Raw genomic sequence first — 24,733 nt, forward strand, 5'->3', positions numbered from 1 at the left:
TAAGGTTGTTGGTATAATTAATAACAATCTGCGTAAACGAAAAATACTTACTTGTTTGTCGAAAAAAGGAATTGTGAAAACCACAAAGAACGATCGAGGTTAGCCGAAGCAATTCCCTTAAGACAATGTTTCCGGGCTGTCAACGGTGCACAGTCTCTTTCCGGTAGTCTCCCAAGGTACAACGATCGGTTGTCGAATATTTGCACGAATATTGGACCCACGGCGAACTTGAACAACGAACGAAACTTTAACGAAGAGAAAGAAGAATATGAAGAATTCTCTCGTAATTGCCGATTAAATTCTCTCTTGTAGATATCCATTCACAAAGGGATGCAATGGTTGGAAGAAGAAGCAGAGAGATGTGTCTGTTCTTTTTACCGAGTTCAAAAAACGTAGGAAAATTAATTGGTCATGGGCCAATTAATTAAATATTTGGTTGCCAAATATTTTATTATTTAGATTTTGGGTCAATTAATTTGACTAATTACTAAATGTCCCCAAAAGTAATATTTGTGGACATCTAAACTCAAACTAGTCCTATCACTCGATCACACCGAGCGCACATCTTTTGAACTTTCACCATTTAATCAAGACAATTTTCATTCACTTTACTTCATGATTTTGATCAAGTAAATAAATGAAATAAAGCTTTACATTATTAAATTAATATTACTCAATATTAATTATTGAAAATCATGAAAATTCCAACAATTTTTAGTGAGGCGAACTGAGTTTGAGTCATTTATATATTGTTCGATATAAACCTGAAGCCCGAAAAAATACACGAGCCTAGATTACAAACCACAAAAAAGATGTAAATCCTACTAAACATAGGACCGGCAACTGGTCCAACCGAAGCTCGAGGGCTCGATCTAATTATACTTAAGGCGAGTTTAATTTTTAGTGAGTCAAATTAAGTTTGAGTTATTTATATATTATGTGGTATAAGCCTGGTATAAATTTGAAGGCCAAAAAAATGTTCGAGCCTACTTTTTTCAGACCCTGGTATTTGATTTTCATGCATGTAATCGATTAAAAAATAAAAGTTGAAGAAAGCAAGTAAAACGAGCAAATAAAGTCTACCTTTTTTACCCCCAAGGATCTTCAAATTTCAAATTAGGCCACTAACTTAAATAATATTATAATGATACGAACGCCACCAAATATATACCTTAATAGTTAATTAATTATTGTGCAAAAGTTAGGTTTCATTGAATTTTAAATGAGATAAAATCTGAATGGAGACTCTAGCTTATGTCATAGTCGGTGGTCTCATGCCCACCTAGTAAAATTGTTTCTAAAAGTCAAAAGCAGAAAAGCTTAGTCATAAATAAATAAATGTAGTGGCAACAATTGTCAAAATAATTTTGTAATTGCTAAACAATAGCTAAATATAATAGAATCTCGATAAATTTGTACTCACTGGATATAATAGCATTTAGGAAGCTATGTTAGCAAAAGATTATTGGGATGCTCTTTTATACTAACATATTGGAGTTCAAATTAGTTTGTTCGGTTCTTGATGTCGAATCACTTAATTTGAATCGAACAAGAGCTTGAATGATGGTAATTTACGAGATGTACGAGCTAACGAGTTGATCTTAAAGAGAAGAATTATTGCACACAAGCTTTGAGTGTGGATCATAGATTTTTTTTATTTTTTTTATATATATGATCTATAATTATCTTTATATGGTCAAACATTGTATTACCAAGCTGAAAACGATAAAGATTGTGAGGTTAAGTTACGAGAAAACCTCTTATGTTTTAATAATATCAATCAGCCCCATCAGTTATTAAGTGTTTTACATGTCTACCATTATACTGTCAAATTTATTTGTTGAATGAATTTTTTTTCGTAAGAATATACATAATTGAGGAGGTTAATTATTATCATACAAACACGAGAGATTTTTTCATAATTACATCTAATGGGCCCACACCCAAAGACCTATATCTACAAGCCTATAGAGGCACACAAACCAAGCCCAAATCGACTAAATATAATATTACAAGCACAAGTCGGCTAAGGCCCAAATTGGCATGATCTAAACAATTAGACCCAAGTCAACTCATATTAAGTGGCTTAGGCTAGGGGTGGGCATTCGGGTCGGGTCGGGTCGGGTTATTCGGGTCGGGTTATTCGGGTCGGGTTATTCGGGTTTTTTGCAAAAAAAAAATTACCCGAACCCGACCCGAGATAACCGGGTACCCGGCAACCGGGTACCCGGTTATTTCGGGTCGGGTTCGGGTCGGGTTCGGGTTTTGCTATTTTCCTCTTTTTTTTTTTTTTTTTTTTTTTTTTTTTTTTTTTTAAGGTATACATATATATATATAGCAATATACATATATATATTTATATATATATACATATACATATACTGATATATATATATATATATACACACACAGACATATACATATATATATATAGTATGTATTACATACATATATATATATATATATATATATATATATATATATATATATATAAAAAAAAAAATTTTTTTTTTTTTAAACCGGGTACCCGATCGGGTACCCGGGTAGAATTTCTATTACCCGGACCCGACCCGGTTTGGGATCACCGGGTACCCGAACCCGGGAAAAACCCGGCTATGTAAAAAATTACCCGATCCGGTCGGGTAATACCCGACCGGGTCGGGTTATACCCGAATAACCCGACCCGAATGCCCACCCCTAGCTTAGGCCCATGAGAATATATATCTCCCTATAAATACCTGAAAACCTCACAATTAAAGGTACGCAATTCATAATTCTCGAACAGTCTCTTGAATTTTCTAAATTCTTCTATTATAGAAAGCTGACTTGAGCGTCGGAGGGTTTTTTGTCGAGACAAATCCCGGCGCCCTAACAAATTTTCGTGATGTAGGTAATGCCCACACGAGGAATCATGAAGTGCGAGGGAGGAATCGCAAAACATGATACCACATCAACATCTATCACTAGATAAATTATAAACTATTTGCGAGTTAACTGAATTTTCTAAAAAAATATTTATTTCTTCTCCATTGCAGCATGGAAATGGGGGACAACTATATTTCATTTAAGTTTTCAAACCACTCATCTATTTCTATTTTTTTTCAATTTGACTTTACAATTTTTATGGGAACAAAATCAGTGTTAACTTTTAAGTAAGGTATCTATTCCATTCATATCCTAGGGAATATTCTCTTATACTTTTTTTTGTACCTATCATTCTATCAAATGCCAAAGGCTTGAAAAATAAATAATGATAATTATATTAGTGTTTGAAAATAATTATAAATGCTTTTTTTAATGAAAAAAAAGAATTTTTTTTTGTTGGAATTAAGTTATATGAAAAAAAAGCTCCATATTTTAATTAATAACACTTGAAAATCACTTAATGAAAATCATTTTCTATATTAATTTTCGCATGGATTTTATATAAGAGGAATTAACTCCTCTATACAAGGACAATATCGTCAAATTACTCACCAAACGCTACGGGTAGGGTAGGCGGTAGTTAAATGCTCCCAATGCAAAGATAACGCCGTTGCAAGATCCACGTAATCTAGCATGACTTTCACGTTGGATTTTTTTTTTTTTTTTGATAAATAACGTTGGATTTATTTGTCAGCATAAAATAGTTGACAAAAAGGATTGATCTATAACTATATATATCTTTTATAATTATTTATCAAATAAAAAACAATATTTATAAGTGATAGGTTCATCCACACTAAGCCCAAATAAACCGACTTGACTCAACTTTATCCGACCCCACATTTGTCCACGTTGGATTCTCCGAATAAATTATCCTCAAAACTCTGAACTATGAACAGAGTCGAGCCGAACGCATACTTGTTCATGTATTTGCTTGAATTTTTATCATACTTTAAAAATTGAGTTTGAAGTTAATTTGATGAACAAACGATTGTCGAGTTCAAATGGGCTTACAATCGGGCCTTACATATCGAGTTCGAATAACTTGACTTTTTGTACATATAAGTTTCTTCTAATAAGTGTTCAAGTCTGATTCGCTATATTAACAAACTGAACTCAAAAAAGTTTTAATGAACGATCTCAAATTGAGTATCGATCGACTAACTCGATTTGATTTTTCACCCTAATCATAAATACATCATCGAACATTAGTCTACTCATCAAAGTAATGCTAATTATTCTTTTACATAAAATCCACAAAAGCTTTATTTTATTTTCAATAATTTGAGTACCCGTCGCGCGTCGGTGGGGACAATCTCGATACATTACCTAACACGCTTTTATTTTGTAGAATCGAAGGGCATACACTCGTTTTTATTAAACTAAAACATTTGATTAGAGCGGATTGAAGCAATATTTTATATATCCGATTATTTTTTACACCCTAAATATGAACGAGTTTGTCCAAATATTTCATTTTTATACGGTATGTCTAGATTATTTTTCTACATTAAAGGTGATTAAATTTGTAAATTAAAAGGCAATAATACTTTAGCTTTCAATTAAGATGTACATAATCTTATACTTCAAATAAAATTATATATTATATGTATATGTACAAAATCAAAAATCTTATTTTGAGGTTCACATAATTTGGGAAAATCATATTGAGCATGTAGATAAAATATGTAATATTATGAAAATCCACGTCAGTTTTGAATCAGCCAAACAGTACCTCCACAATTCCGTTAAATAACACGGTGCCGTTCGGACCGTGTTACGGGGTAGGTACGAACCGGGTGGAGAAAAAGAGAGAGGTTTGTTTGGGTGACAAAAAAACCGAGGAAAAAGAAAAACACAGTCACACAACAGTCATGCTGAAAGTCCCTCCTCATCTTTTCACTATAAATAGGGGCTCTTCTTCTTCACATTTTTACCACAGTCATTACTTTTAATCTCTTCGTTCTTCAACAACTCTTCAAAAAAATAATTAATTTTTTTTTTACCTCGGAGAAAAAAAAAAGGAGAAAGTTTATCATTTGTATGGCAGCTAATTTGCAGAGCCGCGCACTGGCGAGTTTCGGAAAGCGATTTGTTGGCCAGATCCGTTCTCGTTACTCCGTCGCCGGCGCCGGCGCTCCTTTCCTCTCTCTCAGGTGCGTGTGTGTGTGTACGTATATTTGTACTTCTGTACGTATATATATTCGTTTTCTCTGTTCCAATTTTTTGGCTGCATTTACTTTTTAGCGACAAAATTTCTGACGTTGATTATTTGATGTTCGCGACGATCAACGATTTTGGGAGATTGATCGTACACCTTTTTTTTTTTATGGATTTGAATTTATTGCAAATCAGTAATGGCTAATTTTGTGTGAATAATTTGCTTCCTGTTTGGTGATATTTTAGTGATTTTTCTTATGAATGATCTCGGTTAAGCTAACTTAAGCACTTGGATTTCTCTAGATTTAGGCAGTAGCAAAACGGAAAGATCCAGTACTATTTATTTCTTAAATTTCCTTGGTGTAATAATTTTCTGGTTTCATATTTGAATTAATTACACCACTATTTTCCTTTTACTATATGCTCAAACATGCCGGCTGAAAAATAGTGATGTTTATTGTTCTTTTCACCCGGTGATTTTTTTTTTTTTTTATTATCATTACTATTTGGTATCAAAATCAGAATAAAATAAGAAATTTCGTTCCGTACTTGGTAGGTTGGTTTGGATAAAGACAAGGCATCCTGGTCCCGGCCCCCACGGGGCCGGGTGGTGGTGGTGTGTAATTTTTTTCTAGATTTTTCATAAGTTTATTTGATTCTCATTTCTCAAATTTTCATGTTGAATTGTTGATTGTTAGCTAAGATGTTTTAACTCATTTGTGTGTGTATCTAGAAAAACGAAAGGGTGTAGGTTGCAAGTTTCGCCATTAATTTTATTGAAGTTGAATCGGATGATCCGTCGATCATTGACCTATAATTGTGGTAGGGTCGAGTCGGAAATGGTAGGTCGGATATCAAACTTTTCGGTAGGAGTTTGTTGCGTAGATTTTTGTAGCACCGTCGCTTTTGTGATTTGCCATCTAATTTTTCCATCTTTGTTACGTTTAGCTTTTTTCGGCACAATCAACTTATCATTATATTGCAAGCCTCAATTTGGTCTGATTAGGTATATGGCTGGTCTTTGTTTATTGCTTCCTTGCATTAGAAAGAATATATATATATATATATATATATATATATATATATATATATATATATATATATATATATATATATAATGCGTGGAAAATGTGGAGGGTGTGGTGTTATTTTCATTATTAAATTTGATAAAGTTTTGTTGGCCTTATTCAAGATCCATCATATGTGACAATCAGCCAACTCTGGTGTGCTATCATTTATCAACAACCCTTTTATATATATAAACTTTACGTAATGAAATTGTAGAAAGAATGGCAATTAAGTAACAAGTTCTATCTTTTTAGGGCAAATTACCAAAACCCCCCTGAGGTAAGCCTAAATAACGAAAATCCCCCCCACGTTCTCGTAATTACGAAAACCCCCTTGACTAACGGTTGACCGAATTTTTTTAACCGAAAATGTGAAATGTCTATTATATCCTTCTGTTAAATATGGAAAATAATAATTAATTAATTAAAATTACATCATAATTAATTTAAATTAATTAAAATTAGATTATAATTAATTAATTTAATTAATTAAAAAAAAAAAAAAAAAAAAAAACCTGCCAACCAGCTTCAATGGTGTTGAGATCATCACCAAAAGAACCAGCTATAACCCACATTTGAGATAAACTGAATTCAAATTGATTTGAAACCCTAGGTGCCCATACATTAATACTTGCTTTTGCTCCATAGTATTCATCTCCACTCACATATCCAACAGCATGCTGCAAACAAAAAATTAATTACTCAGACATGAATTTTTAATTAATTACTTCGTGGCCGTTTGTGGAAGAATCTCTGCGAATAGGGTTTCGGAGTTTCTTGCCGAATCTTTTAACATTGCTTGCTCTGAGGAAATCTTTTTCAGATGTTCTTCTAATTGGAACAGTGCCATGTGGGCAGAATTCATTTGACATGCTCCAGATTTGTGAGTTCTCTTCGAACATTCTTGTTCTTGGTAATTCTCCGTTTGGCCTGTCTGGTGGATCCTGTAATAAATTCAAGACTCAATTTTTATTTTCTTGAAGTTCAAAAAAAGAAATTGAAGATTGGATTTTTAATTTTTTTTTTTTTTTTTGGTTTACCTGTAAGCATTAAATAAAATGCTTACAATTACCCCCTAAGGGTAATTTCGTGTACAAGGGCAAAATTGGTATTATCGGAGGAATATTCAGGAGAATAAAAAAGATTCTATCGAGTTTAACACCGTTAGATCGATTTGTAAGATGTCTGCATACCTCAGGGGGGTTGACGTAATTACGAGAACGTGGGGGGGATTTCCATTATTCAGACTTACCTCAGGGGGGTTTTGGTAATTTGCCCATCTTTTTAATTGATTGGAATATATTATGTGCAGAAGGGGTGTGCACGTATCGGTTTACGACAAGAACGTTGAGGAGCATGTCCACGCGGGTGTGGTCCCCGATGATTTAATCAGACCACAATCGGAGAAATACTGGTCACCTCACCCTCAGACGGGAGTGTTTGGCCCTGCAGCTGACCACAAGCTAACCACGGTTAGTGGTGACCACTGTGGTCTACATATGAGTGCTGGTTCGGATTCGGTTTTGGAGCAAAAGGCTTTCTTCCGCCCTCTAGAGGACCTTGACAAGCCGGTTCAACATTGATTTCTAGAAAGAAAGTACCGTATTATTACGCCCTAACTATATATATACATATCTCAAAATAAATAAAATCTTGGTGTGTACTCTTGAATAGGCTCTCTCTCTATATATATATGTGTGTATGTACAAACGAGAGTTATATTGTATGCATCCTTGTTAATGTTATATGCTACTTGTGTAAGCTGCTTTGTACTTGATGCTTTTAGCCTTTTTACTATATGATGATGATTATGTACTTATGGTATGAGAAAACTTGGTTGCTTTTATTCGTTCTCTCCTTTGTTCTCCCATGTTATTTATATTATTTTCTGGTTAATTTACTCACTCAACCACCTTTGAATTTCATACCAATTCATTATAAATTATATTTTTCATAATTCATAATTCAAGATCGAATATCTCTAATACTTTCTCTTTTTTATTTGTGCTTCCACATTTGCCAAAAGAAGAAGTTTAGTAAGTCCATAATAGTCATTTCTTAAGGAATTAATTAAGTTTTCTTCATGCAAAGACTACCTAACATCAATTGGACCTGGACATACATGGTTCTAAAAGAAATCAATTGGACTTGGACATACCAACCCTGCTTAAAAGAGGTTGTATTCGAAGGATTTGAATTTACTAGGAATTTTTATTTTTATGAATCGCAGTACTAAATAAAATATAAATCCTATTACTCTATATAAACCAAAGACAAATTCGGTCTACTAAGGTTTATTTCACATATGAGATATATAAATCCAGAGCAGGTCATAAGAATCTATGCCACTAAGAAAATTTGGAAAGATGATCTTATTAAGCTTTATTTCGCACATGAGATATATAAATCTATGCCCGGTCATAAGAATCGGGGCCACTAAGCTAATTTGGAAAGATAATGTTTTGTCACGATATTTTAGGTTTGATATAAATCCATGGCCGGTCATAAGAATCGGGGCCACTAAACTAATTTGGAAAGATGATGTTTTGTCACGATATTTTAGGTTTGATATAACATAACGGGCATTACTATGTTTCCAAGTGTATTTGGTTGATTTAGAAAAATTGTTGCATGCATATATATATATTACTTTACATTCCTAATTGATGGTAGAATTGATTTAATACTACGCTCGAAAATAGTTCTATAGAGCATTTCATTACATCTTAGAAGGTCCTTAAAATCAAGAAGTTTTTAGGGAGCTCTTAAAAAACTTTACAACTTTGTAACAAGTTCCTACCTTACTCGATTCTTTTACAATTTTATGGTGGAGTATTGATTATGTAATATAATTATATAATTTGAACATTATTTCTTATTTTGATATTTAAAAGTGTGGAGATATGCGTAAATCTTTTTTTTTTTTTTTTTTTATCATTTAATACCATCTCTCTGCCGAAATACATATCTTGTAAAGTTTTTACACACATTCAAGAAAGACATTAACTATGATTGAATCGTAGAGAAGACACGTAACAAAGACTAAAATAACCTTTACAATTAAACGAAGTCATAAAAGAGAATAAAAAATTGAGAGAGTTGTATTAATTACGATAAAAACTAAAAGAAAATACATTTGAATGCATTACTAGGATTTTAAAGTGATATATGATATGAAACAATCTTTTTTTGTATCTACAGCATAGATTGTCCAAAACAATTTTCTTAAAATGACAGATAATACAAAACAAATTCCTAATGCGACATTTGAAACCTAAGTCTTATAGTCTTAAAAAAAAAAAGAAAAAAAAAACAATTAAATTGCAAATATTGATTGGGTTTGCCTTTGGGCCCATCACTAGAAGGCCCGAATAGCATATCTCAAATAAAAAACGGCCCATAAATCGCAGCCCTAAATGAAAACCTAATCTCGCGCAGATATATAAATGCAGACACTCGTCTTCCTCAATCGAATTTTAGCTGCAGTGGTTCCACTCTTCTCCGCCCGTCGCAGCCGTCAGCCACCTTCTTCCGCCGTGAGTCTAAACCCTAGTATTCGAACATACGCTTTTGGCTTATTTTTATATATGTCGCGAGTGATGCATATAATTAAATTGATTTTTTTTTTCTTTCACGCTTTGAAATGTTGATTTGCTGAAATGTATTTAGCTTGTGTTTTGTAGAATCGCCATTGTTTTATCTCTTTCCTTTTTGTTGCTTACGAAAATGTATGAGCTTGGGTTTATGTGAACAGTAGTGAATTTGATTGATGTATTTGATTTATTACGTGTTCTATTTGATTGGGTGTTCGTATTGAGGGCATTTTTAGCGTTAATTTGCCTTGTAGATTTTTTTGCTTATTTTCTTCAATTTTAGAAAATTGGATTCCGAAATGGTCATTTTTTTTTATTTGTGAATTACTTTTATTATATCGTGTTCTTCGAGAGCCTTGAATGTATGTGTGTGAGTGAATAATTTAATGAAATTTTAAAATTTGGATTCCGAAATGGTCATTAGTTTTTTTATTTGTGAATTATTTTTATTTTATCATGTTTCTCGAGTGGCTTTGAATGTATGAATATGTGTGAGTGAATAATTTAATGAAATTTACGGTTCTATCTCAAGTTTTGAAATCGACCGTGAACAATACTGTGATTCTTTTCATATTTTTTCGTCTTTTTATGGTAAATCAAGTCCTATAATGCAATTTCTCGTGTACTCTAGGTAAACAATGGTGAAGCACAACAACGTCATCCCGAGCGGGCACTTTAGGAAGCACTGGCAAAACTATGTCAAGACCTGGTTCAACCAGCCTGCACGCAAGACCAGGAGACGAGCTGGTAGTCATTTCTCCCGATCTTGTTTTTCCTTGTTCGATGAAGTATCTTGGCAATATTAATTTTTTTTTTCTAGACTGTTGTCATAATATTTGAGCAAACGGTTGGATCTTGATTTGTTGGATGTATCGTTTTTTCAGCAAGACAGAAGAAAGCCGTGAAGATCTTCCCCAGGCCGCCTGCCGGACCTCTTCGTCCCACTGTGCACGGGCAGACTCTTAAGTATAACATGAAACTCCGATCTGGCAAGGGATTTTCTCTCGAGGAGCTCAAGGTGAGTTACTCTCTACATCACCGTATGATCAGTAGCTCACTTTTTCGTATTATTTCTGAACTTATTTCGATGGATTTTATTTGATGTTTATCATTGATTTTTATCTCAAACATGTTCAATTTTGTCAAGTGTTCTTAGTGAACCTTTTCAATCGACTGATTACGTTTGATTTCCGATTTTTGTAATCTTAGTTACGACTCTGACTTTGTCATATGCAATAATACCTAAAACACCAAATGTGATTCCTTTTTATTTAATTTCCCGTTTCGGTTTGTATCAAATAGGCTGCAGGAATCCCAAAGAAACTTGCACCGACTGTCGGCATCTCAGTCGACCACAGACGCAGAAATCGTTCCTTGGAGGGATTCCAGACAAATGTCCAGAGGCTAAAGACATACAAGGCCAAGCTCGTTGTCTTCCCCAGACGCAATGGCAAGTTCAAGGTAACTGTTTTTTATTTTTTATTTTTAAAAATTCTTCAATAGAACCATTTCCTTTGTTGTTAAAATATTCCCGATCATTCCTTAGGCCGGTGATTCCACACCCGAGGAATTGGCAACAGCCACACAAGTTTCGGGACCAATCTTGCCGATTGTTCACGAGAAGCCGAGCGTGGAGCTGGTTAAGGTCACAGAGGAGCTTAAATCGTTCAGGGCTTACGACAAGCTTCGCCTCGAGAGGACCAATGCTCGCCATGTTGGTGTTAGAGCTAAGAGAGCCGCCGAGGCTGAGAAGGAAGAGAAGAAATAAGTTGATTCATAATGAAAGATATCTACTTTTTTTAAGTGACCGTGGATTTTGGCGATGTTCGTTTTTTCTTCTGTTTTTTTGGGACCGAATATCTTCGTTTTGTCCGAATGTATGAATTTTTTGTTGTCTTTATTTATATCATTTTCGTATTAATCAAGTATTTCCTACATATTTGAACCTTCTTCCATTTAGCAGAAGATATGCATTGTCAAAATTATATTTAGATCCTTTTAATTTTTGATTTGTGAAAAGTTGCCTAATTTTTTTGTCACGTTTTGCTTAACGGCGTTTATAAATACAGAGCTTTTATGTATTATTGGATAGACGTCTGTTAAATGATTTGTCAATTCTAGGAACCGACCAATGATTCGTGTCACGCCACACGTCATTGAACGGTGGGAATCAAATCGTGCAACATCAGACGGTGCGTACGCGTGTAAAAAACAGGCCGTTGACCAATGGGGACAAGTAAACAAAATGTTAAATTACGAAACACCCTGAACTTAGATTAAATTATACGAAAATCCCCCAATGTTTGTTCCAATATTACACCAATCCCTTACAATGTAATTTTTACTACAGGAAATATTCTCGGAAAAATATTGATTATACACTTGCAGACGTGACATTTCTTTGAATTATTATAAGAAATATTAGACGTGAATATTCTGGCAAATATTGATTCTACACTTGATATTTCTTTGAATTATTATAAGGAATATTCTCAGATCGTAACACATAATTAAATTGAATTAAAACCCACGTTCATGCACTTCTCCTTATCATTTTTCTTTATTTTATTTTTTGAGCAAAACCTTATTTAAAATCAAAAGTTACATATTGTGAGTTAAGCTAATTTTAAGTTCAAGTGATTATTTCTAAAAAAATAGAGTTGTTTACAAATTTATTAAAAACTGAACTTAAATATAAGAAACATGGGTTCCAGATGCTTAACAAATTACAGCTTATAATTACTTATTTGAGTAGAATCAGAATCAGAATCAAAAGTTGGTAAAAGATTTTGCAAACACCACGAATTCTGTACTCGCGCGCTTGTTGCACCTAACAACTTGAAAACATGTCTACTATTCAATATTCATACTTCACAAATCCAACTTCCCAAAAACTACTTCCATTTTCAATCGACCCTACACCATTTCACTATCAAGATCCGAACACAGAAATATAGATCCTCTCCCCCACACTCTTAATCAACCACCATCCACAATAAATAAAACTCTCTCTCTCTCTAACAAACTGAACTTCAAATTCAATTCAATTCAATTCAATCCAAACTTCCTTCTTTTGTTTATTTTTTCATGCTTCCAAAACTGATATAAGATCAACAAAAATGGCGGCCGCAAACTACGGGTCGCTGACGCAGAGCTTTCTAGACAAAACCAAAGACAGAGGAGGAGCGGTTTCCAGAAAGCACTTCTCCGACTCGATTTTCGAAGATTCCTACTTCGTCCGCGGCAACGAAGGCTGCCTCCGCCGGATTTATCGCTCCATCGGAGACAAGTTTTCCAATTGGTGGGGGAATATCAAGGCCACCGCGATTAGCGCCTACGAAATGGGAAGATCCGACCCGAGAAAAGTTGTATTCGCCGCTAAAATGGGCTCCGCTTTGTCTCTGGTTTCTGTGCTCATCTTCTTCAAAGAGCCCTCCACTTACATCACCAAGCACTCAATCTGGGCTATTTTAACTGTTGTTGTCGTCTTCGAATTCAGCATAGGTACATCACTTCAATTTTTATTTTCTAATTTGCTTTTTACGTTTGATCCGTATTCGAATTAGGGCTCCGTTTTGTCGTGTTTGAATTAGCCAATTATCGAATTTGTGTTGTTTATTAGCATTTATGAACTAATTGGGGAAATTTTGTCGAATTTAGATTTGTAAATAATGTAATCCCGATTGTATTTTGTGTAAGTATAGGTGCTACACTAAGCAAAGGATCTAATCGAGCACTCGGGACTCTTTCCGCCGGAGGACTAGCTCTGGTTATTGCTGCCTTGTCGAATATGGCCGGAAGATTTAAAGAAGTAATGGTTGTGATCAACATTTTCATTGCAGGTTAGCTAATTAGTTTCGTAAAATTGAACGCAAAATCCAAATATAGCCACTAATAAATTAAAACCCCGATCGGTGATTTTTTTTTCCCGACTTTAAACATCAGGTTTTTTGGCAAGTTACTTGAAGTTGCATCCAGCTATGAAGCAGTACGAATACGGATTCCGGGTATTCTTGTTGACGTTCTGCATCGTTCTAGTGTCGGAATCGGATTTTACTCAAACAGCTGTTTCTCGATTAGTGCTAATTGCTGTCGGTGCCGGTGTTTGCTTGGTCATGAATGTATGCATTTTCCCTATTTGGGCTGGCGAAGATTTGCATAAGCTCGTCGTCAAAAACTTTAGAGGGGTCGCCACTTCGTTAGAAGGTTCGATTTTCTTTTTTACTTGCCTAAAAACATATTCCTGTTTATTTGAGATAATAATCTTACATTGCAGTCTTTTGTTTATAGGTTGTATAAATATGTATTTGGAGTCGATTGAGTACTCGAGAATACCGTCGAAAATTCTTATATACCAAGCTTCAGACGATCCACTTTACAATGGATACAGAGCTGCGATCGAGTCCACTAGTCAAGAGGAGGCGCTGGTGTGTGCTCTTTTTTATATATTTCGCATTTATGGCCCGTACGGAAAAAAAATAAACGAGGAGTTTTAATTGTATATATATATTTTTTTTTTTGCAGTTAAGTTTTGCTGTGTGGGAGCCGCCTCATGGCCGCTACAAAATGTTCAATTATCCGTGGAGCGAATACGTAAAAGTCAGTGGTGCTCTGAGGCACTGTGCTTTCATGGTGATGGCAATGCATGGTAGTATACTGTCGGAAATACAGGTAATTTTTAGTCGTCGTGCTTTTCTTACGGTCCTTTTTAGCTACAACATTATTATTTTTTGCAAAATCGCCCCTGCGATTCAATTCCATTTGCAAACTACCCCCTAAAATCGAACCATTCAGGGTTTTTTATTTTTAATTTTTCCTTCAGGCATCATCTGAACTAAGGCAGTTTTTTAAAGACGGAATCCAAAGAGTGGGTTCCGAAGGGGCTAAAGTGCTCCGATTGCTTGGCGAAAAAGTCGAAAAAATGGAGAAACTCAACCCGGGGGACCTCCTCCAAGACATCCACGAAGCCGCCGAGAATCTACAAATGATCATCGACCAAAAATCCTATCTTTTAGTCAACGCGGAGAGCTGGGCAGGAATCAACGCCAAGCGCCCCGAGAATGTTCCCGACCAGCACCATGTCCAAGAACTAAAGGACAACGAACACAAGCCCCCATTCTTGATAAAGTCCCTCAGCTCCATCAACCAACAACCGGGCCCACCGCCATCTCTGCGCAACTACGACGCCCGCATGGCGAACCGGAGCGTAACTCAGTCAATCTCCGAGTGGGGCTCCGGCGAGGATTTGCTCAGGCAGCAGACAATGTGGCCGTCCAGGCTGTCTTTAATCGGAGACGCGATCTTTAACGAGAGAGAGGCGAGGACTTACGAGAGTGCAAGCGCTTTGTCGCTCGCCACTTTCACTTCTCTGTTGATCGAGTTTGTGGCAAGGCTTCAGAATCTCGTGAGCTCGTTCGAGGATCTTGGAGAGAGGGCCAAGTTTGCGGACCCCACTGCTGGATTTGCTGAGGTGGCAACGGGTCTTGGTTTCTGGGCACGGCTCGTCAGGCGGGTCAAAGGCTGATTGCACTGGAGGTTATATATTTTTTTAATCTGACTTCTTGAATTTTGAGCAGAGTAACCGAATAATTAAAGATTAATATGGATTTGATGCCACAATTAGTGTAATTAATGCATTATAATCTTCATGCATATCTTCATATCAGTAAGTCAGCTTTGAAAGTTTAAAAAAACAATTCTTTTTTGTTTATACTTGTATTAAATATTTGTTATAATAAATTAATATTACCTAAATTATAAAAAAGGAAAATTAATCTTGGTTGTAATAAACACAATTTCCATAATCTGTACTAAGCTACTATAACTTGTTGATGAAGCAGACAATAACTTGTTGGTGATCTATAATATATGAGATTAATTAAATAATTAATCTATTAATTAATTGATTACATTTCAGTCACTATAAATAACCAAACAAGGGTATGGTCCTTTGTACTTCAAGAAAGCCCAACAAAATCTGCAATGAAGACCACTCAAATTCTTCCCTTAATTTCATTTATGTTCTTGCTCATGGCCAACAACTTCTTAATGACGTCATCAATACTAACGACACGAGTTACCGTAAGGAACGACATTCGAGACGAGCGCATCAACATTCACTGCTACTCCTCGGAGGACGATCTCGGTGTTCATTGGCTTTCTTACGGCACAAATTTCACTTGGCATTTCCATGTCAATTTTTGGGGCACAACCAAGTTTTACTGCGACTTTAATACGACGAAACACGGTTTCGGGAACTACGGCGTTTACACGCCGAATTTGAGGAGGGAGGAGTGCTCTACACATTGTTTGTGGTCGGTGCAGGAAAACGGGCCGTGCGTCAAAGAGAACGATTCGAAAAAGAAGCCGTGGTGCCAAAATTGGAAAAATAGTACGCGTCGTAATTTATTGCTAGGGTTTTCGCCGAGCCCAACTCTGCTGCCGTCGTTCGATGATGGAGAGGAAGCCGATGACTGATACTGCGATTATTATATGATAAATTTGTACGCATGTCGATTTTTCCGTTGTGGCGTGTACCATATAATGAATGATCAATATTAATACTCATACTAATATTTACTAATGAATATCACTACTACTTTCGTTTTCAATTATCTTTCGCTTCGGACAAAAAAAAAAACAAAAAAAAAATGAAATATTATCTGTAACTTTCGAATGCCAATGTTACATATAAATTTCTCTTTTTTCCAACTTTACCCTTACTACTCATATAACATTTGTAAGCTTATAACAAAATCTGTAATAAGCTTACAATAAATACCATGTTAAATAGTCTATATATCAACTTTATTTTTCACTCACTATAAAATGCGACAAGGCTCTATGGTCATTTGCTTCGAAAAATAAAGCCATTTCGAAATTGAAGACTTATTCGACTCGAGTTCCATTTATCGCGTTTCTTCTGCCAAAAATGGAAGAATCCTCCGAGTTTAGCGTAAATGATCGATAAATTGTACCGTACCCCCTTTTTTCAGTTGTTTTCATGATCATTATTTTATAGCCATACTAATAAATAATAATTCCTTTCGTTTTTCGATAATCTGTCATTTCGGAATGATACATTAAACGACACTTAGTTTAAAACGGATGAAACGGAGCTACGGAGTAATATTTTCAAGATTGGTGAGGATTGAAGATTTGATTTTGGTGTGAAATAATACATAACACATCCTTAGAGAAAATGCACACACACACACACACACACACACATGTGTGTGTGTGTGTGTGAGAGAGAGAGAGAGATTAAAACTTAATGCATTATAATCTTCATGCATATCTTCAAATCAGCAAGTCAGCTTTGAAAGTTTAAAAAATAATTATTTTACATATTTGTTATAATAAATTAATATTACCTAAACTATAATAATTAGGAAAATTGAGCTTGGTTGTAATTGTTAACCACAAATTTTCCAATCAGCAAAATATATAAATACAAGACAAGAAAAATATAAGAAACAAATAAATTTATTATCAAACAAAAGCGGATTACAATCTCGGAAATTCCCCTGATTCTTCTCTTCTATTCTAATTTTGATTTAAGGGCTTAAAAGCTTGTTCTTGAATTGAACGAATGATTTTCTATCACGAACAACTCGAACTCAAATATGTTATGAATTCAAGGCGGATCGAGACGTGAGCTTGAGAGCTGAATATGTGTCTGTGTGAGTCTGATTTTTACATATAGCCAAGACATTCCTTTAAAGGCAAGAGCTAGGATTTTGACTTTTAGCATGGACCGATGGACTTGAATATTTGTCTTTTGATTTATTTGGGCTAAGTATAGGCCCCATTAGCCAATCCAAAAAATAAGAATTTATTACTTGTTCTTAGCTTAAACCATTTAACACATTTGTAAAGCCCAAATATATTGTGGCCTTTGATTTGAGACCCAATTAATAATCGATCTATTTGGCCATTAATTGGTGATTTTTTCCGAAATTTCGGTGTCAACAGTAATAAACACAATTTGCATAATCTGTAATACATGATCTTAATAATTAATTAATTAATTAATTAATTACATTTGACTCACTATAAATATTCCCACAAAGGGGTATAGTTTTTTATGATTCAAGAAAGCCAAAATTTCTGCAATGAAGATCACTCAAATTCTTCCCTTAATTTCATTTATGTTCTTACTCATGGCCAACAACATCTTAATGGCATCATCACAACTAATAAGAGTTACCGTAAAGAACGACATTCGAGACGAGAGCATCAGCATTCACTGCTACTCCTCGGAGGACGATCTCGGTGTTCATTCACTTTCCTACGGCACGAATTTCACTTGGCATTTCCATGTCAATTTTTGGGGTACAACCAAGTTTTACTGCGACTTTAATACGACGAAACACGGTTCTGGGAACTACGGCGTTTACACGCCGACTTTGAGTAGGGACCAGTGCCGTATACATTGTTTGTGGTCGGTAGAGGAAAACGGGCCATGCGTCAAAGAGAACAATTCTAAAAGAACGCCGTGGTGCCAAAATTGGAAAAATATTACGCGTCGTAGTTTATTGCTAGGGTTTTCGCCGAGCCCAAATCTGCTGCCATCGTTCGATGACGAAGAGGAAGCGGATGACTGATACTGCGATTATTATATGATAAATTTTGTACGTTGTCGATTTTTCGTTATGGCGTGTACCATATAATGAATGATCATTATTAATACTCGTACTAATATTTACTAATAAATATCACGACTCCTTTCGTTTTCAAATATCTATCGTTTCGGACAAAAAAAAATTTGGATATTATCTATAACTTTAGAATGCCAATGTTACATATAAATTTCTCATTTTTCCAACTTTACCCTTACTACTCATATATTATTGTAGTGCTGCCATTTTTAGATGATGGAGGAAGTATATAATTAGTTTCTGCAATATATAATAAAATAGTGATATGATGAATTATTTGTTTTAATTTATGTGGGATGTAATTACTAATTTGAGACTGCTAAAACAAATACCGTTTCTTTCTCACTTCAATACCATCAACATGAAAAAATAGAAAATAAATAGGTAATGACGTTTTAATACCCTTAATAAAATCAATACCACACAAATTTTGTGTGATAATTGATTTTCATTAATGTTAATAATATCATTAGCTATTTATTATCTATTTATTTTTTATTTTTTATGTTGGTGGTATTGAAGTGAGAAAAAAACGGTATTTGTTTTAGCCGCTTCTTTACTAATTAGGGGTGAAAGTTGGAATTTTTTTTTTAATTTTCGCCGATTCCGATCTGAAATTAAGGTTCCGATTTTGGAACAATTTTTTTCATTCTGGTTTCCGATATTCTCGATAGTGCTAGACAGAATAAAATACCAAATATTACAAAAAGATGAACCAATGTGTTTAGTATAAACTTATATTTTCTAACCAAAATTAAGTAAATAATAATCAGAAATGTCTTATAGGTGAAAAAAAGAATATGCCTTTCTTAATTAAATTAAGAGATTAAATTAAATCTTCTGTAAATGGCAAATCTTTATCAAGAACATGAAAAACATAAACAGCAAAAGAACAACAAAAAATCAAGTTAGCAATATTGCACTCCCTATATATATTGATCCCACATTTCAACAAAGTAATTTCAATTCCAATGAAGAATATTTCGCCTCAAATTGCGTTCATCGCAATTTTTATTTTACAAATACTCACGTTATCGGAAGCATCAAGAGTTACGGTAATAAACGATATTACAATCCACTGTTATTCCTCAGAAGACGATCTTGGAGTTCATGCACTTTCGTACGGCGCAAAGTACAGCTGGCATTTCCATGTGAATTTTTGGGGCACCACGATATTTAACTGTGATTTTACGACAAAAATATGGTTCCGGGAATTACGGTGTTCACGCACCGAATTCGAGGCGGCACAGGTGCACTCCTCAATGTGTGTGGTTGGTAAGGGAAAACGGCCCGTGCGTGAAACAGAGCCGGTGTTTTAACATACTATATGGTGCCAAAAATGGAAGAATCATCCGATTTTAAAGTAAATTGATCGATAAATTGTCATACTTGTAAATAATATTACTTTTGTTTTCCGATAACCGGTCGTTTCGGAATGATAAATTAATTTTTATTTTTTAACTATACCTCTGTTACTCGTATGCTACTCGTATGCTGAAACCTTAAACGACACTTAGTTTAAAACGAATGAAAGAAACAGAGCTAGGTAGTAATATATATTCAAGATTGGTGAGGATTGAAGATTTGATTTTGGTTTGAAATAATAAATTACACATCCTTAAAGAAAATGCACACACACACACACACATGTGTGTGTGTGTCTGAGAGAGAGAGAGAGAGAGAGAGAGAGAGAGAGAGAGAGAGAGAGAGAGAGAGAGAGATTAAAACAATCGAAAATAAAATACCAGTAATCTGACAAAATTAACAAAATCTGTAACAAAATCACAAAAATCTCTACCATTCCCACTTCTATAAACCCCAACCTAATCAACCCTAATTCCTTCATCAATCAATCCAAACAATCCAAACACACCACCCAAAATAATGAAAACCGCAGCACTAATCCTAATCCTAATCCTGCTAACAACAATCCCGCCACACACAGAATCCAAAAAGCAGGGCACAAAATTCATGGACAAAACAACAGTGGCAATATACAACGACATAAACGAGGACGACAGCAGCATAACCGTCCACTGCTACTCCGTCAACGGCGATCTCGGCACGCACCAGCTCACCTACGGCACGAACTTCACGTGGACTTTCCGTGAGGATTTTTGGGGGATGACCAAATACTACTGCGATTTTGTAACGGAGTACGGATCTGGTAATTACGGCGTTTTCACACCTAAGCTGCGAATTAGGTGCGATACTTTTTGCCCGTGGTCGATTACGGACACTGGACCTTGCCTTGAGCAAACTGCTTATGGCCATGAATTGTGGTGCCAGGGTTGGAAGATTCCCCACCCCCCGCCCCCTGCTCTCACTTAGATAGTCAACGCCTTTTGACCTTGATTATTTATAAATAAATATTGCTCATAAAATATAATAATTGAATTAAGTACCTATTTTTTTTTTTTTTTTTTGATTTTCCATCTAATTCCAAACATCCCAACTTTTAAAAACAAGCACTTGCCACTTAGGTTGTGTATGCAAAAGCTTTTTACAAACAAATTATGAGCTTTTTTTTTTTGTTCATAATCTATTTTTTAGGCATTTGCAAAATGAACTTTTGCTTTTACTTCTCTTAAAATAAGCAGTTTAAGCCATAATTCGTATAGTACTCCGTTTCTATTTAAGTTCATTTTCCAGCAAATTTGCAAACACCTACAACTTTTAGAAATAAGCACTTAAATCATAATGCATAACTTTTACTTTTAAATAAGTTTTTGCATGCACTACAATACTCCCCAACTTAACTCACGGCCACTAACTTCTGCTTTTAAATAAACTTTTACAAACAAGAGCTATATAATTGTTAAATGAAAATCAGAAATCCAGTGTTTTGGAATTCTTTAAATTGAATTTTTTTTTTCCAAAATAATTAAGGATTTAAGACAACTGATTATAGATTTTAAAATATTTTTCTTAGATATTGACTAGTTAAGGAAACGCTACTTCGTATTGGATGCACTTCCTTGTTTGAATTTACAATATTGGAACCTTAATAAATTAATATGTCAATAAATTCAACATAATCAAAGTTTTATTCCAATTGAAATTAGTGCGGATTTATTTAAATTTATTACAAAATTTTAATAATCCATAATAAGCTTACGTTGACTCGTTGACCAATAAATACACCTTAACTACTTTCTTTCACTATAAACTGTCACAAAGCTTATGGTCCTTTGCAATTAATCACAAAAGCTATTTCCAAAATGAAAACTTATTCAACTCAAATTCCGCTTATCACAGTATTTCTTCTTATCACGATACTTGCAAACAACATCCTTATAATAATATCCGAACCAATTGACCACGGTCTAATCTTCGATGACACGAGAGCCACGGTGGTGAACGATATTCAAAACAAGAGCATCGGTATCCACTGTTACTCCTCGGAAAACGAATCTCGGTAATTACCACGTGCTCTCTTACGGCACGAACTACAGCTGGCATTTCGACGTGAATTTTTGGCGAGCACCAAGTTCTACTGCGATTTTAGACGAAACATGGTTTTGGGAATTACGGTGTTTATACGAGGAAGTTGAAAGTGCGGTGAAGGGGTTCCGTTGACTTTAGAGGCGAGTCCAGGAATTTATAAGTACAGGGCGGGTTTAAATTTTTGGAGGTGTCGGGGCAACTCTTGAAAAAAAATTATGATTTTTTTTGTGACAAAATCAAAAAATAGGAAAAGAAAATGAAGAGTTTTTTTTTGAGCTTTTATGCATTAATTTAAATTTTGAGTGGACTAATTAATAAAAATTGAATGATCTTAATAGATATATTTGTATAATATAGAAAAATATTTATAAACTAGTACTTCATCCGTGCGTTGCACGGAGGTCAGTTTCGAAATGAGAAATAATAATAATATGGAAACGGCTATCTCTTTATAACAACACAAATTTAAGTAAAACAAAACGAAAGGAAATAAAAAAACATAAACTTTATCTCTTAATTCAGAGTTGTAACATATAATATTCAATTAAATATTACAAAGAAGAAAATGCGAAACGCGCAAAACATGATATGCAAATTAAGTGAAATAATTTTGAAACATATGGTATAACTCTATTTCGTGGAATGCAATTTACTACAACATGTCAATCTTCTGTAAAATCACTAACTTAACAACAAACACGTAGTAGAGAAGTAACACAATAGATATTCAAATAACATGCAAGTTTATCACTAACGGCGTTCAATTAGTGATGCACATTACTCAAACAACAATACAACTTATAAATATTGCGACAGAGATAAGATGTATATGCCATTATTGATACCAATGCTAATATCAATACTGATAAGAATATGGTTACCAATACTGATATCAATCTTGATATTAATATCAATAATAATATTGATACTAATATCGATACTTATACTAATACCAATACTGATACTCATACTCATACTAATACTAAAACTAATACTAATACTAACACTAATACTAATACTAATACTAATAATAATACTAATACTAATACTAATACTAATACTAATACTAATACTAATACTAATACTAATACTAATACTAATACTAATACTAATACTAATACTAATACTAATACTAATACTAATACTAATACTAATACTAATACTAATACTAATACTAATACTAATACTAATATTAATACAAATACTAATACTAATACGAATACTAATACTAATAATAATACTGATAGTGCTAATACTAATACTAATACTAATATTGATACTGATACTAATACTAATATTAATAAAAATACTAATACTGATACTAATATTGATACTGATATTGATACTGATACTGATACTGACAGTGATACTCATACTAATATTGATACTGATACTTATACTGATATTGATACTGATACTAATAGTGACTCTGATACTGATAATGATAATATACAATAGTAAATTCGAACATATATCTTTCTTTTATACAGATAATGTTAATATACAATATTAAATTAGTACAAAAAAAAAACATATTTTGTTATGTACATGTAAAATGTATAATATATTAATATCAAATAATTTATTATACATATTGTTTAATATAAATCCAAATTTATTAATTAAAATACAAAATTTTCGTAACATCACCAATCATGCAATTATAATAAGGGGAGACTTTAAATTGAATTTAACTAAATTTAAATTAAATTAATTACTATTAAAATTAAATTTATTTTTAGTTTTCAAGAAAGTTGATATATTTAGAGATTTTATAAATGGTAGGATATAAATATATTAATAAAATAATAAAATATATTTAATTACCTTTAATTTTGGAAACGATGACATGTTTTTTGATGATTTATTTTCACCAATCAATTTGCCACATGGGATGAAATTAAATACATGTCACTAATTGAAATTGATAAATGTCAATCAATTAGGTGTGGACTTCAACTTTTATATATTATATAGATTATATTATCAAACTGACATTAAAATTATTTAAAATAATATAAGGGTATAAGCAAACGTTAAGACGTGAAAATAACGATAATCGTTGTTAATAGGATAAATTACGAAAATCCTCATGAACTTAGGTTAAATTACGAAAATCACCCCCACTTATCGGTAATTACCATAATCCCCCAGATGCTTGTTTATGTCTTACACGACCCCCTTATGGTGTGATTTTTTACGGAATCTTTTTTATTCCACGTAATATCCCAAAAATTGTGGATTCTACCCTTGCAAACATGACATTTCTTTTATCTTAGTTTTTAAATGCAAAAATTACCCTTAGGGGAGGTAATAGTAATACTAAAAAGTCGTGAAAATGTTATTTAAGAAGAATAAATATTTCGTGTAAAATCCCCCTTAGGGTAATTTTTGTCTTTAAAAAGTACCATAAACAAATTTCGTGTGCATGATAGAATCTGCATTTTTCGGGGAATATTCCACGTAATAAAAAAAAATCCGTGAAAAATCATACCGTAAGGGGGTCGATGTAAGACGAAAACAAACATCAGAGAGATTTTGGTAATTACGAATATAATATTAAATTAGTAAAAATGATAAACATATTCTCTGGTCATGTTCATGTAAAATGTATAATATCAAATGATTTATTCTGCAACATTTTTTTTATATAAATCCAAGTTTATGAATTAAAATACAAAATTTTCGTAACACCGTCAATCATACAATTATAATAAGTGAAGATTTTAAATAGAATTTAAATAAATTTAAATTAAATTAATTACTATTAAAATTAAATTAAAAAATAGAAACTATTTAGAGTTTCCAAGAAAGTTGATATATTCAGTGCATTTTATAAATGGTATGATATAAATATATAATAAAATAATTAAATATCTTT

The 24,733-nt window shown here is 33.6% G+C and overlaps 6 protein-coding genes across 7 annotated transcripts; all 6 read left to right on the forward strand.

Moving 5' to 3' along the window:
- Window positions 1–4,793: 4,793 nt before the first annotated feature.
- On the forward strand, window positions 4,794–7,998 carry LOC105977921 (late embryogenesis abundant protein At5g17165). 2 transcript variants are annotated; one of them, XM_013003320.2, is made up of 2 exons: window positions 4,794–5,081; window positions 7,465–7,998. In XM_013003320.2, exons 1-2 carry the CDS (start codon window positions 4,969–4,971, stop codon window positions 7,733–7,735), a joined length of 384 nt encoding a protein of 127 aa, XP_012858774.1. In that variant the 5' UTR covers window positions 4,794–4,968; the 3' UTR covers window positions 7,736–7,998. The 2 variants fall into 2 exon arrangements, with proteins under 2 accessions (XP_012858774.1, XP_012858775.1); XM_013003321.2 differs by having other exon boundaries at window positions 4,800–5,081; window positions 7,468–7,998.
- Window positions 7,999–9,550: 1,552 nt separating this feature from the next.
- Window positions 9,551–11,744, forward strand: LOC105977802 (large ribosomal subunit protein eL13z). The gene is made up of 5 exons (XM_013003183.2): window positions 9,551–9,688; window positions 10,377–10,492; window positions 10,630–10,763; window positions 11,048–11,206; window positions 11,292–11,744. Exons 2-5 carry the CDS (start codon window positions 10,384–10,386, stop codon window positions 11,511–11,513), a joined length of 624 nt encoding a protein of 207 aa, XP_012858637.1. The 5' UTR covers window positions 9,551–9,688; window positions 10,377–10,383; the 3' UTR covers window positions 11,514–11,744.
- A 790-nt stretch (window positions 11,745–12,534) lies between these two features.
- LOC105977817 (aluminum-activated malate transporter 4) lies at window positions 12,535–15,455 on the forward strand. Its single transcript, XM_013003198.2, has 6 exons — window positions 12,535–13,249; window positions 13,450–13,587; window positions 13,691–13,951; window positions 14,036–14,172; window positions 14,270–14,416; window positions 14,568–15,455. The coding sequence occupies exons 1-6, from the start codon at window positions 12,865–12,867 to the stop codon at window positions 15,267–15,269; spliced, it is 1,770 nt and encodes a 589-aa protein (XP_012858652.1). The 5' UTR covers window positions 12,535–12,864; the 3' UTR covers window positions 15,270–15,455.
- Window positions 15,456–15,793: 338 nt separating this feature from the next.
- LOC105977818 (S-protein homolog 24) lies at window positions 15,794–16,222 on the forward strand. The gene has a single exon (XM_013003199.2). It carries the CDS (start codon window positions 15,794–15,796, stop codon window positions 16,220–16,222), a length of 429 nt encoding a protein of 142 aa, XP_012858653.2.
- Window positions 16,223–17,907: 1,685 nt separating this feature from the next.
- On the forward strand, window positions 17,908–18,351 carry LOC148769928 (S-protein homolog 24-like). Its single transcript, XM_088818851.1, has one exon. The coding sequence runs from the start codon at window positions 17,908–17,910 to the stop codon at window positions 18,349–18,351; it is 444 nt and encodes a 147-aa protein (XP_088674977.1).
- Window positions 18,352–20,289: 1,938 nt separating this feature from the next.
- Window positions 20,290–20,736, forward strand: LOC105977320 (S-protein homolog 19). The gene has a single exon (XM_013002622.2). The coding sequence runs from the start codon at window positions 20,290–20,292 to the stop codon at window positions 20,734–20,736; it is 447 nt and encodes a 148-aa protein (XP_012858076.2).
- The last annotated feature ends 3,997 nt before the right edge of the window (window positions 20,737–24,733 follow it).

The sequence above is a fragment of the Erythranthe guttata genome, chromosome 6 (assembly GCF_056151865.1).
Source record: "Erythranthe guttata isolate IM_541 chromosome 6, IM_541, whole genome shotgun sequence".
In the NCBI taxonomy this organism is placed as follows: Eukaryota; Viridiplantae; Streptophyta; class Magnoliopsida; order Lamiales; family Phrymaceae; genus Erythranthe; species Erythranthe guttata.